The 14,351-nt window shown below is 35.5% G+C and overlaps 1 protein-coding gene across 1 annotated transcript in view; it reads left to right on the top strand.

Annotated features, from left to right (window-relative positions):
- The window catches only part of MYO5C (myosin VC), a 38,382-nt gene extending 24,648 nt beyond the window's left edge, over positions 1-13,734 (top strand). Inside the window, exons 26-42 of the mRNA XM_009885765.1 lie at positions 399-579; positions 1,143-1,236; positions 1,838-1,901; positions 1,989-2,069; positions 2,423-2,603; positions 4,570-4,664; positions 5,442-5,504; positions 5,719-5,884; positions 6,142-6,247; positions 6,944-7,033; positions 8,007-8,161; positions 9,293-9,382; positions 10,666-10,816; positions 11,246-11,528; positions 12,557-12,731; positions 13,245-13,325; positions 13,582-13,734. Coding sequence (XP_009884067.1) covers positions 399-579; positions 1,143-1,236; positions 1,838-1,901; positions 1,989-2,069; positions 2,423-2,603; positions 4,570-4,664; positions 5,442-5,504; positions 5,719-5,884; positions 6,142-6,247; positions 6,944-7,033; positions 8,007-8,161; positions 9,293-9,382; positions 10,666-10,816; positions 11,246-11,528; positions 12,557-12,731; positions 13,245-13,325; positions 13,582-13,734 — 2,209 coding nt within the window. The remainder of the gene's footprint in view (positions 1-398; positions 580-1,142; positions 1,237-1,837; positions 1,902-1,988; positions 2,070-2,422; positions 2,604-4,569; positions 4,665-5,441; positions 5,505-5,718; positions 5,885-6,141; positions 6,248-6,943; positions 7,034-8,006; positions 8,162-9,292; positions 9,383-10,665; positions 10,817-11,245; positions 11,529-12,556; positions 12,732-13,244; positions 13,326-13,581) is intronic.
- Positions 13,735-14,351: the final 617 nt, after the last annotated feature.

Here is a 14,351-nt window from a genome sequence, read left to right as displayed (position 1 = left end):
GCTTCTTACAATGTTTTGCTGAGAAGGACACAGGGCTTTCTGTTGCTCTGTCCTTTTTCAGTGGTGACTGTGAACATAAATGTAGCGGAAAGCTGCTTAGGTAGGCTAACTCTCAAAGAGTTAGAGAATTAGCCTTTAAGTGGAAAAAACTCAGCCTTGAATTCAGTCCCAATACCTGAATTAGATGTAGGGAAGAGGGAAATCCAGGGATATTCTCATTCCATTATCATCTGTTTTGTGTGTTGATTCTGAGGATGTAGGATAGCATTTTCAAGTAACTATGGTTCACTTGAGTTTTCATCAATTAAACATTTCTTTCAAATTAAGACAAAACCAAAGCCCACTCTTTCACTTATGCATGTAGGAAAATAAAACCACCTTTTCGTTGTCTTTTTTAGGATGCTTGAGAAAAATTTCCAAAATCAGAAGCAAGACTATGAAAAGGAGATTGAAATGCTAAAGGGAGAAATTAAGGTTCTGAAAGAAGAAAAAACTCAGCTACAACATCAAATTCAGCAAGAAATTGTTATTCAGGATGGCTTGAAAATGGAAGTAGGACAACTTACAAAACAAGCACAGGTAAACTATGACGCATTTCATTTTGGAGTCTTCACTACATAAAGCAAGTAGAGAATGTGGGTGTTTTATTTATAGATTATTTTTTTATCTCTGCATTTTTAGAAGAAGCTGTAGTTAATAAGCTGTATTTGATACACCACTATGTTGCATTGTTTTCATGTAGTACAAAATATGAATAAGTTATTGCTTGCAGAATAAGTGCATGTTTTGAAGAGTAATTGTGCCTGAATATTTATATGTTTAATATGTGAATCTTTTTTTACCTCCTTTTTGCAAGGAAGTATTAGTTTCTCAGGAGATTTTTTATAAATGTAGTTTATAAATTGAACCTGAAAATAGTACTTTTGTGTAGAGTCACATTTTTTTCTCCCCGTCAGTTCCATGACACAAACACATCACTGTTCTGCTCTGATGCCTGAGAACCAGATGCTTTAAACACAATACATTTTAAGCCTTTTTACTATATGAACTTGTTCTTAATTATAATTATCTTTATGATTTAACTGATACTTAGCCCTTGTCATTCACGCCTTGTCTCAGTCTGTAATTTTTGTCTGATTCAGAAAATACCTGAGTTGCAAAAGGAAATTGAACTGTTGCAGACACAAAAATTGGATGTTGAAAAGCAGGCCCATTCACAAAAGCGAGAACTGAGGGGTAAGCTATGTATTAGATAATTCAGAGAACTTACCAAATACGATGTGAACCAGGCCAGTTTAAATTGATTTCTTCCATGTTAGCTTTGACAAAAACTCAGGTCCAATAAATATCAAATACGCTTAAATAACTTGCTGACTTGGGTTCTGTTTTGGAAAAGGTACTTAATAAGAAGCACTACTGTTGTGCACTTTGTTCAATGCTAATAATGTCATAGAGCAAACCTGTATCTCCAGCATTTAATGTAGTAACTGAGCACTGACAAATCATCTGTACAACTGACATGACAAATCATCTGTACAACTCTAGCAGTTCTCCAGATTCAGAACAGAAAGATGTAACTTTGCGCTGAAAGTTTGATGTGTTTAGAAAAAAATCAGTATTGGTGGTATACCTACCTAGTGTTCCTTACATGTCCAGAAGTAGAACCAAGGCCCTCATCATATTCTTGTAGTAACTCAGATATATTTACTGAGTACCAGGAAAGAACCTTGTAGATTTAGGAAGAGGTTGGCTTGATTTTTATAATTAAACTTAATTTGAAATGTGTGGAGAAAATTATTCATGTAATAAACTTTTTTTTTTTTTTTTTTTTTCCCAGAAAAGATGTCAGAAGTTACAAAACAGCTTCTTGAAAGTTATGATTTTGAAGATGTAAGAAGCAGGTAATTTTGTTCTGAGTTCTCTTTAAAAAAAGCTTAAGAAATACATTTTGTTCACCTGCATGCTAATGATACTGCTTTGTATTCTAGACTCTCTACGGAGGATTTGGAACACTTAAATGAGGATGGAGAACTGTGGTTTGCTTATGAGGGCTTGAAAAAAGCTACCAGGTTAGTTCAGTTCTTCAATGTTTTTATAACTCCAAGCTGTCATCTAGAAAATAAACGGAAACTTCTGTTTAAAAAATGAACAAACGTTACATTGTTTGACTGGCTGAGCAGCTTAAAATCACTTTAACAAACTTTTACTAAGTCAGCGAGAGAAGTGTGTATGTGTCAGTCAAGGGAAATGGGTTTCCTCTGAGTTATCATGCATAACTTTCAACTCCCTTAATGCACAGGTGATGTAATGGAATGTCTGCACGTTAACCACAGTACTTTGTTTTCACTTTACATATTAAACTTGACCCATTGCATTGAGGTCTTACTACATCTGAGATGTTCTTTCTCCCTTTTTTTAACAGAGTATTGGAAAGTCATTTTCAGTCTCAGAAAGAAATATATGAAAAGGAGATTGAAGGTTTGAACTTTAAAGTTGAACATCTTAGCCAAGATATTAATCATCTACAAAAATTATTTCGAGAGGAAAATGACATAAATGATGGTATTCGACTTGAAGTTAGCAGGCTAACTTCAGAAAACCTGGTAAGATCAAGGTGTAATAAAGCAATGTATGTTTTTGTTACTTAGTAAAACAATCCAAATGTGTTTGTGGCACAAAGCCCTCAAAATCTTGAGTCCATATCCTTGAAATCTCAAGGCTTGAACAGATAGGGCCGTCTAAGATTGCACACCCATACAGGCTCTTCCCCTGCATGCTGGGGTAGTGTGTTAGGAGGCAGCCAAATTTGTCATCTGAGTGTACCTCTTGTTGGGGCAGCTTCACAGAGGCTTTTTGCTTTTTCTTTTGCATAAAACTGAACTGAGATTTGACTCTAATCACAGAATGGCAAAATACCATTTTACAAACTCTGACTTCATGTATAGTACGCACACAGAGGCTTTGGCTTCTGTTGTTGATAGCTAGGGAGACGCTGAGAGTCTTTAGAATGCGTTTGAACACTTGTACTCTTATGTCGCTGAATATTCAGATTTTATAAAAGAAGTTTTGAACTTCATAATGTTGCCAGGATGTCCATTGCTGAGCTCATGCACATATTTTGGTTGTGTTTCTCAACAATGCAAGGAACTTTTGAGGGGTGCAATAATTTCTACAGATAATGCAGCTTTATAATGGAAGTCATGAAGAAGCCAGTATTTATTTAGTGTTTTTATTTACACAGAATTTTAACAAAAAAAAAGGAATCAGACGTTTAACAGTGACAAGAAAGTTAGCTCACCATACCTTTTTTAATACCTACCTAATTTAGTCTTCTCATCTGATAATTAAAAAAAAAAAAGCTATTTTTTGGTCAGCCATGTATTTTTTTCTGATGGAACACTTTTAGTATTTCAGACTTAATGAAAAGCAGTTTTGTGATACTGTAACTTTCCATAGGTCAGTATTAAAACAGTGTACTGTATCCATCTAAGATGGAGTTCAGTTTCTTTGTAGCAGTCTGTGTGATGCTGCGTTTTGGATTTGTGGGTAAAACAGTATTGATAACATGACAGTGTTTTGGCTGTTGCTGAACAGAGCTTGCACAGTGTCAAGGCTTTTTCTTTTTCCTACTCTGCTCCTCCTCAGCGAGTTAAGCTGGGGGTGGGCAAGAAGTTTGTAGGGCACTCAGCCTGGCCAGCCGACCTGAGCTGACCACAAGGGCATCCCCTACCATATAATGTCATGCTCAGCTATAAAAAGTGGGGTCAACCCACAGCAACCAGCTCCAATTTTCATTGTACTGAGGCATTCCAGTTCAGAATTTAGTTACTTCATGCTTTCCCTGTAGTCACAGGACAGAAGTTAGCATCTTTTTCTTAGAAGCCTCTCTAAAGCAATTTTTTATCTCTCATGTTGGCAAGTTCTATAATTTGGTAGTGAAAAACCAGACACCTATGGGCTTTATGGTGGCTACAGGTTTGTGCAGTTCTGAGGCTCTCCCCACCAGAGGGCAGCTAAGTGTATCAAGATGCTAACAAATTGCCCGCAAGGCTTCAGACTCAAATTATTAGTACTGTGTAAAAGCAATCTAACACAAGGAAGTGCTGTTATTCCAGAGGATAGTATATATCATATAATTTTTTTGCTCAGTTAAAAATAACTAAAGAAATATTCTCAAAACAAAGTTACTAAAACTGAAAACATAAGGAAAAGTTACTTATAATGTCATTTTTAAAATATGATTTTATGACATTGAGGTTTTTTGCAGTGTTAATTGAGCTAGGGAAATTAAAGCCACAGTGCTTCCTTCAAACTAGAACTGAAGAATCATAGTACTAGGCCAGTCCAAACATTTAGTTAACTCACTATCTCATTTTTAAGAGTGGCCAGCAGCAGATGCCTCCAGAAAAGTTAAACAAGTCAGGCAAGTAGGTAGCAGCACTCCCTCACAGCATCTCTGCAGTCTTTGGCTATTTGCAGTTGAAGGTCTTCCAATGTCACAGGAACTATTGCAGACATTTGAAAAGAAGGAAGGTGGTGAAATTCACAAATCTCCTCTTTCTCTAAAAGGTAATCCCAGATCTTAAACGACAAGTTTCTGAACTTGAAAATCAAAAATTAGATCTTGAAAACCGACTTCAAGAACAGACTGTAAAGCTGAAAGGTAAAGTACTGATATGGTCCCTAGTCTTACATTTATTTAAGATGAACATGATGAATTCTCTATATTTGAATTTTTAAAAGCTGAAACAATATTACATGATAACTTAATTGCCTTATTACTTACTTTCTTGATAGTAAAATGTAAGAACCACGATGAAAAATGTGTTGTGTAGTTTATATTTCTGTTATTAAAGAATAAAATATATGCAAGTATGTGTATTTTTTCTTTTTTTAACCTTTTTTAGGTTATTCAGTTCTATGGTTTGGATGTCTGCAAGTGTATTAGTATGTGCCATGGAGTATGTCCTTTGGAAACAGTCATAAAAAGGAAATATATTTTGGAACTTAAGGCATACTCTGTGTAGTGGATTTCAGAGGGTGTTGAAAAATTCAGAGTGGGAGACAGAGGGAAACGTTCTTGCTAAATTTGCTTGTTTGAAAACTCTTCTCAATTTAGGAAAGCATACTTTGCTGAGGTTTCTGAGTCGGTCTAACTGTAGTGTCTTCCCAATCAACTGACATAAAATTTGCCAGTAGTTTTACTATCAACTGCAAGAAGTTAGTAGTGTCAAAATTCCCCATCCCATATCATCTTCTGTGTGGTGTGGAGTAGTCAGATATTTCTCTGATACACTATCTGGCATGTCATTCAATTTCATTAGATGAAACAAAATTATGAGTGAAAGAAGAGTTTTACTAAATACTAGTACAGAACAGTAAGCAAATGTGATTTTGTTGTTTTTCTTTTGTTTTGGGTTTTGTTGCTAATTATTACTGAAAAAAATGAAAGAGATGTCTAATCGGCTGCATTATGAGCTAGAAGGGGATAGAACACAAAGACGGTAAATACATATATATATTTCTTATTTTTTTTAATGTAAGAAATGTAGTTGCCATAAGCTGGGATAACAAAGTCACTTAAACTCTTTAAAGTACCATATCCAGCGTAAGGTTTGCCTTACAGCCTTGCGTGCAGTTTATAAGTAATGGACAGTATGATACGACTATACTTTAATGAAAGAAGAATAAGAGACAAAGCTTCCTATCTATTCTTAGAACAAATGAGGCCCAGAATGAAATAGACATAAAAGAAAAAGAGAGACTGAAAGTCACAACCCAAGGAATTGAGGGGCTGAGCAATGGTGTGATGCAAGATGAAATCCAGGATGAAGTAAAAAGCAAGATAAAGCAAGAAACAACTCGACTTACTGTGGAAAACATGGTGAGCAAATGAAACTGTTACTAAGAAACTGTACCTGAAATGCAGGTTAAAAAGAAAGAAATCATGGTTTCATGGTATGGGCAGGATGTTTTCTCAATTCATTGGGTGAGAAAAAAGATATGAAGGTTTCATATTTCTTCTACCAAATATAATTAAAAGCACAGCAGAGTACTCTTTAATGGTGGCATTAACATGTAGCAGTAGAAGACATTTTTTAATTGTGGTTGCTCTGAACTCACTGACTTTGATTATTACAGGATCTTGAAGAAAAACTAGACATGAAAGATAGAATAATAAAGAAATTGGAGGATCAGATCAAAACTCTTACCAGGACTATTGAAAAAAGTAAGATATTACATAATTGTTTTGTTTATAGATACAGATTTGGATGTTCAATGTGTGTTTGAAAGAAAGTATATTAAAAAAAAAAAAGAAAAAGGTAGGGCTTGGGGTGGGGTTAGAAATTTTAAAACCTCAGAAAAAAGTGCCAGGGAGCCATCAACAGAAGTTATATAAAAGCCCTTTCCTGTATTGTTTTCCAGCTAAATAATGGGCACATATGGGACCTAGACTATACGATAAAAGATTAAGCCAGAGGCATCAGGTTCTGTCAACAAAAGTTAATTCATACCCTTACACAAACCGTCTCTGAGCCAACAGAGTGTTAGTTTTGCATCAGATGAGTAGCACCTCCTGTTACCTTCAGATGGCGGATGGTTCCTGATTTGAAATTAGTTTGTACAAAGCTCTTATATAGCAAGTAATTCTTCACTATAGAATACACTTCAAAACATTGCAGAGGTGGCTAATGTAAAGATGTATTTGTCTTATTTAGTGCAAGTAATTCTACTGAATGCAGCAAAACTAATCACATTAATAATATAAATGCTGTTTAACTCATAATGCTTGGAACCATAAGCTGAAAGTGTTATTGTGAACAGAGCCGATACTCTGTTTATTACAGAGAAAACTGCTTTACTCCAATTGTTTGTTCTTACATGAATGTTAGCTTAGCTCTTTACCTGCAGGTAACAGTGCTCTTGTGTTTGACAGCTGAAGCTCATGTGCCAACTTTGTCCAAAGAGTACATTGGAATGATGGAGTACAAAAAAGAGGACGAAGAAAGGATCATTCAAAATCTGATCCTCGGTATTTTAGTAACACTTCAAATTTTATCAGTAGTCAATGATATTCACTGTAGAACACTACAACAAAAACTACAAGGCGCCTTATTTCACTTATGTTCAGTTGCCTTTTTTCCACTCTCTTACCACCCATACGACTTGGAGGCTCTATATTGCTCTTTTTCTACTGCCAGTCATTTCAAATATAGCATTGCTTTGTCTGCATAAAATCGTTTGTCTGACCCTACATAATGCTGACTCTATTATCTTTCTTATTATTTATTCACTTATAAAGCTATAAACCTCAAGACCACTCCAGGGACTTGAATTTACTTTCTTCCTGGTCAGCTACTAAGTCTGTAAGTCTTTGGGCTTATATCCATGTGTGATGGATTCTCTCCTGCCTGTCCTTTCCGTATCATTCTCTTCACTGAAGGGAACTGTACTTTCATGTTTCTCTTGTAGAGGAATTTTGCCCTTCCTCTGAGTTACTTCACCATACCAATCTTACTGCCAAACCAGCTTTTTGCATTAGCTTATAATTAATAGTGAACTCGACAAATTTTCCATGTACATTAGTACCCTTATAAACTAGTGCTTGGAAACAACATCTTCCTTTTCTTCTCATCTGCTTTAGCCTTGTGCACGTTTATATTTTTGTGAACAAAGGTGTATCATTAAGCAACGCCAGAATTTGGTGGGGCCTCCAGTGGGTAGTTAAATGCAAATTGTTTTTTGAAGTTGTCCTGTCTGTTGTAGCCCATGCTGGACCATAGAATTTGCTACAATGCTCTCCTGTTACTCTGGAAACTTAATTAATACTCTTATATGAACAATATTGTTACAGAAGTTTTTCGAAACAAGCAATTAATCAGTAAATCAATTATCAAGTGACTGGTCACTGAAGAAATAAACGCCATAGTGCTTGTCTTTTTCAGAACGATACATTGAATTGGTGAATTTTTAGATAATAAACCTGATGACTTTCCTTTATGCAGAGTTAAAGCCACGGGGAGTTGTAGTAAATATGATACCTGGCCTTCCAGCTCACATCCTATTCATGTGTGTGAGGTATGCGGATTATCTGAATGATGCTGACATGCTGAAATCTTTCATGAATGTAACGATTGATGGTATCAAACAAGTTGTTAAGGTAGGAATTATGTTTGGCCATAATGTATTTTTTGATTTTTAACGTAAGGTTTACAAGATGCATGCATAGTACCTGGGGAGGGCTCACACTTCCATTTGCTAGTATTACTATAATAGAGTAATAATCATTATTGACACTCTTTTTGAAATTTTTAGTTGTATCCCTGTAAAGCCTCTGAGTAAGGTCCTACTGTGGTCAACACAGAATGCATTAACAGAAATTATTTTTATCTGAAGAGCTTGTTGACAAAATTATTTAAAGTATTTTACGTTTTACAATGAGTAGCTAATTAGTTGAAATGCACCTGTACTTTCAGCACCGGTAAAAGCTGGACGGACAGAAATGAAGGTTAGTATGTTTGGTAGCAGGCAGGTATCAGAAGTTGAAGAGGTTTTTGCACTGCTGTTGTACTAGTGTAATGGTTTCTTGACATGTTTTAGGTACTGCAGCATTAGCACCCAAATGATTAAAGTTATGTTGCCAGCCGGTTTACAAGATCAAGTTGTAAACAAGAATTGTTAGCCTGTTGTCTTGTCTACATAACAAATTCAGCCATGTGAATGCTTTACTATGGATTTATAATGCAATAAAACACAAGGCATGCTTTGTAGCACAGGCAGAAAAGGATTATGGTTTATGTAGTTGAATTTGTTGTATAGAGAACACCTATAGTTTGTTCACGAACAAATCTATACCACAGTTTATCCATTAGAAAAGCTTCTGATTACTTAGCTAACAAAATTAAACAGACATAGTTAAAAATGTGTTTATATGTAGTTCAGTTTTGTTTGTGTACACAGGCATTGTTCATGCTTTTTTGCAGGAAGGCCTCCAGTACACTACCACACAGTATGTAGAAATGTGTAAAACTGTTTGGTTCATACTTACTTATCCAGTCTGTCATTTAAGAAGACTTAAACAGTGTTTACTAGATAAAAGAGGGATCTTTGCTATGTGTATATTAGCCTGAAAACTCAGCATGATTTGTTCAGCTAGCATGTTACAGTTGCTGTATGCTCCTTCTGCTATCTGTGAGCTCTTTTATACCAATTCTGTAATGATCCGAAGTTTAGTTATTAAATTAACTTCATGAGACAATGCCATTATGACTGCATTACTTACTATTTTTAGGAGCATTCAGAAGACTTTGAGATGTTGTCCTTTTGGCTTTCCAATACGTATTATTTTCTTAACTGTTTGAAGCAGTACAGCGGGGAGGAGGTAGGAATGATTTCATCAAATAATTCCATTACTTTACTTGTGACAGACTTCAAATAGTGATAATAGATAATTATTCACCAGCTCACCACTGTTCCTTCCAGATATTTAGACATTCATATTACTCTGCAGTGGTTTTATGTGTCTTACACAAATAATAAGACAGTATAGAACCAACAGATCAAGTGAAATCAAGGAAACATTAAAGTGCTAAAGTAGGTTAAAGACACGATGCGGAAACTGCTACTTAATTTGATCTCTTCCACCGGAGTTTAATGTGAGCTGGACTTCAGATGTCCAGCTACATATATATGGATATAAAAAACAATTTTACTATTTTATATTTGTGACCATTCAAACACCTACTGCTACCAATATGAGATTACAGAAGAAAACCTCAGGAAAGCATCAAAACAATTACCCTTTTTTCACTTGCTTGTTTAAGCTAAGTTTCATCCCAAAATATAAAATTCTTATAAATTCTTCTAAATTGCAAGCTCTTACTATATGTTACTGCTAGGTTTTATAAACTTAGGTAGACCGAACCGAAATTGCATAGGCATGTAAGAATATAGTCTTCTAGGGTTAAAGCAAAGAGCTACCATAAAGCCTTGGAATCAGTAACTGTGTACTGTCTAAACAACAATGCTCCCTCTTGTGGTCACATCGATAACATCTAAAGAGCAGTGGAGAATTGAAAACATTAAACCTTAATTAATAACAGTCTTTTATAATTTAGTTACAATGCTGGGGAAAGGTCTGAACCCAGAATTTAGAGTTTTAATCTGTATTTGTAATGAACATTTAGGACTTCACTCAAGTTAGGATTCAGTCTACACTTTTGATGTCAGAACTATGCTGATGAAAAGTCCAAAAACGAGATTCCTTTGCAGCAATAAAATGCAATTATTTTTTTTTTCCAACATAGTTTAAAAACTGCATTTGGCTTTTTTTTTTTTTTATGGGGGTGGAGTTTGCTTTCTGTTTAAGTGATCTAGGAATTGCTCCAGAGTTCATTAAAGTCTATGCATGTCTTTTCTTTGGCTTTAGCAAACTTCAGGAACAGAGTAAATCTCAACATAATCTGTAAAATTAAGTACAGGAAACCCAGAACTGGAAATATCTGTTGAAGTTAGGTGTAGCCTTGACTCATTCTGAGATGAGTCTCATTCTTATTCAGCCAGAGATGGAATGAGTTACTCTAATATATACATTACATTATAGTAACAATTTATAATTATAATGTTATGTGATTTCTAATAATTACATTTACAACTTACTTGTAGGAATTTATGAAGTGTAACACTCCACAACAGAATAAGAACTGTTTGAAGCATTTTGATCTCTCAGAATACAGACAAATTCTTAGTGATTTGGCCATTCGTATCTATCACCAATTCATTATTGTAATGGAGAACAACATTCAGCCCATGATCGGTAAGACAGCAGCAACCCACACAGGCTTAAATGTAGCTTGTGAAGTATACAAATAAAGCTTATACATGGAGGCAAAGGATGGGGCAGACTTCTTTCTCCTGTTGATTTATACATATATGTACCTGCATGTGTGTTTCTGCACATATAAATTCCACTGAATGGTGTATCCCCACAGGGTTTGCAAAGACTTTTTCCTCACAATGTTTCCTGGAGCGTGATAATGCTTTGAAATCAATCAATGTTCTACAAAAAAAAAAAGGCTTTTTAAAATTGGTGTGCTCCAGAAGTCTTTGTCAATATCTTATTTTTCTTGGATCATTTAACTTTTAAAATATCCTGAAAGCAGGTTTTGTTCTATAATTAAGTTAACATAATTAAAAGGAGCTTTAGGATTGTTGGTCTTATCAGTTGTTTTCTGTTGTCTTTCAGTACCAGGCATGCTGGAATATGAGAGTCTTCAGGGAATTTCTGGCTTGAAACCTACAGGGTTCCGTAAACGTTCTTCTAGTATAGACGACACAGATACCTACACAATGACCTCTATCCTGCAACAGCTCAGCTATTTTTATAGTACTATGTGCCAGAACGGCTTGGACTCTGAGCTTCTAAAGCAGGCAGTGAAGCAGCTTTTCTTTCTGATTGGAGCTATCACCCTCAATAGTCTCTTCCTCCGCAAGGACATGTGCTCTTGTAGAAAAGGAATGCAGATAAGGTAAAGCCTGTAAAGTTCCAACAAGCAGTTGCTTGAGAATGAGTTTTTAACACTTTTATGTAGTGGCCTTTATTGCTAAGTCACTGGATATTCTGTAACCATTCTACTGGAAGTAGCTAACTGTTCTCTACTCTTTTTGAAAAAAATAGATCTTTGGCTTTTGGGCTGAACTTTCCCAACACAACATATATACGAATTGTTCTTTCCATGGAAACACTAATGGAGGAAAAGACAGAGAAAATTACAGTCTGGAGTTTAAAGTCAGACATGCTAGGATTTTTTCCATGGTAGTTCTCTCATGATGTGATGAATAGTACTTTTGATTTTTTCTTACTGTAGTAAACAGGTGCAGTGTCCCCTGGCTGGCAGACAGACAAAAGCTGACTTGCATTTTTCGTGCTCTGTGACGAGAAAGGCACTGAGACAGAGCCTTTGAGGGTTTAGTTCGGGCATCATCTGTCCTGTGACGAGCATCAAGAGAAAATGCTCCTAACTGTTTTGCAGAAGATACAGTTCATTTGTTCTCCATTACATAGTCTGCAGATTAAGGTGAAAGAAAATCAGTAAAATCTTGACCCATCTGGGAATATTACTAGAAGAAAGCTGATTTAACCTTTAGGCCATCAGTTATAAGCCTAGCCCTGCTTTGTAATGTGCAAAGATTGTTCTTATTTCCTGTATAAGATCAGTTGGAAATTAATATTTTAAAGACATACAGTGCGCAGTGTAATAGGCAATGCACGTATATATTAGTAATTTTCTGTAAACAACAGCTAAACTAGTAACTTGCTATTATCCAAGCTTTAAGAAATAAAAAAAAAATGATTGAAATATGCAAGGGATTAAACTTACAGATCCATAAGCTATTAATTGTTTGTTTTTTATGATCTACAGGTATGTTTTTTAACTTAAACTATATGAATTTGAACACTGCATTACAGAAGCATTTCTTCTTTAGAAGTCTTTAATGTAAATTGCTTGTTAGGGGGAACCTGACATTTCTGTTGTCCATTCATGGTTTAACCCAGATGTAATATCAGCTACTTGGAAGAATGGCTAAAGGACAAGAATCTTCAAAGCAGCAATGTCAAAGAAACTTTGGAGCCTCTGTCTCAAGCAGCCTGGCTCCTTCAGGTCAAAAAGATCACAGATGATGATGCCAAGGAAATATGTGAACACTGCACATCTCTTTCTACTGTGCAGGTAATGAACCATCGTGTTTTCTTCTGCCAATTGCAGAATCTTAGCTATCTAAAATAATTTGTTGCAAAGAGCTATTGGCCTTTCACTTGATAAAAACAGCATCCCTCAGCATTCCCTATCACCACTTGTTAAACTAAATTTTTTTAACTCCTTATTCCTGATTATTAGCATTTTAACTGCTCCCATGGTGAATACTTGCCTGCTTTGTTCTATCCCACGTTTTTATCCCACAATGTATTTTTATTACTTTGTCACAGGCTTTTTTTGTTGTTTCCCTTAATTGATTCAGCTTTTTCTTCATCTCCTTGATCCTGCTGACGCCTCTGGAAATGAGTTGTAGCAACCATCATGTATATAACAACTCATTAGGTGACCAGTCAAAATTCTCTCATTACTGTAAAATTCTTTACTGAAACTTCTGTTAAATATCAATGAAGATGTCATATTAATGCTTTCTTGGTTTTGTCTTCTCACTTTGTGACATACTAAAATAGTCTTTTGTAATTTTAACAGATAGTTAAGATCCTAAACTCATACACTCCAATAGATGATTTTGAGAAAAGAGTGACTCCATCATTTGTTCGTAAAGTCCAGGTAAGAGCTACAACTATTATCTCATATTCAAGTTACAGGATACTTCATACACACAGTCCTTGATGCTATATAGTTATACTTGACCTTTACATCGTATTACTACTAAGTTGCTCAGCTTCTGGACATTTGGAATTGACCAAAACAAGTCTCCTTAATGTCATGTGAAAGCAAGATTTGCAATGGGAAGCAAACAATGGGCTGGTTTTGCTTTGATTCTTAATACAATATTTTCTTACACTTTCTGTTATAATTTCAGGCTATGCTAAACAATCGTGAGGATGTTCCACAGTTGATGCTCGATACCAAATATCTCTTTCAAGTGACGTTTCCTTTCACCCCTTCTCCACATGCCTTGGAAATGATACAAGTCCCCAGCAGCTTCAAACTTGGCTTTCTCACAAGGGTTTAATAAACCCAGTGCATTGGTATTTCCTCAGAGACTATATAAAGACAGGCAGACTTCTGTGGTTCATTTCTCCAGCTGGTGGATAGTATGGCAGCTTGCAGTGAATCAAACGTAAAAACTTGTTCTTGAGTCCAGACTTAAAAAGTAGGAATAATTTCAGCTTGTGATTTCATTCTCTATTTTCTTACCCTTCTCCATTTATTACAGTCCTACAATGATGACTATATCATCAGCTGGACACAAAGCTAACCATACAATTTTTTAGCCCAAACCTGACAAGAAAAGCATTTTATCTGACAAGTTTGCATCAGTGCCCTGTCAGCACCAGTCAGAGGGGAAGACTGCCGTATGATAAATGTTATTACTTTACAATTCTCCTTGCCTTCACTTCTGTACCAAGAGGTTTTTTTCCAAGGTAATTCTGTTCATTGCCTTGATATAATGGATCTGTTTTACAGTAGCTTTCACCCTTCTATACTTCTTATACCTTTATTCCTTTCATAAAAGAAGTCTTCTATAACAGTTCCTCCAGAAGACTGTAGTAGGAGGGAAGGGAAAGTCCTTCCACAATTGTTCAAAAAAAAAAAAAAAATCAATATAAACAGCTACATTGAAACTGG

The sequence above is a fragment of the Charadrius vociferus genome, unplaced genomic scaffold, assembly GCF_000708025.1.
Source record: "Charadrius vociferus isolate BGI_N301 unplaced genomic scaffold, ASM70802v2 scaffold325, whole genome shotgun sequence".
Lineage (NCBI taxonomy): Eukaryota > Metazoa > Chordata > Aves > Charadriiformes > Charadriidae > Charadrius > Charadrius vociferus.
The sequence above is the reverse complement of the archived record's forward strand: the minus strand, read 5'-3'. Positions and strand labels throughout refer to the sequence as shown.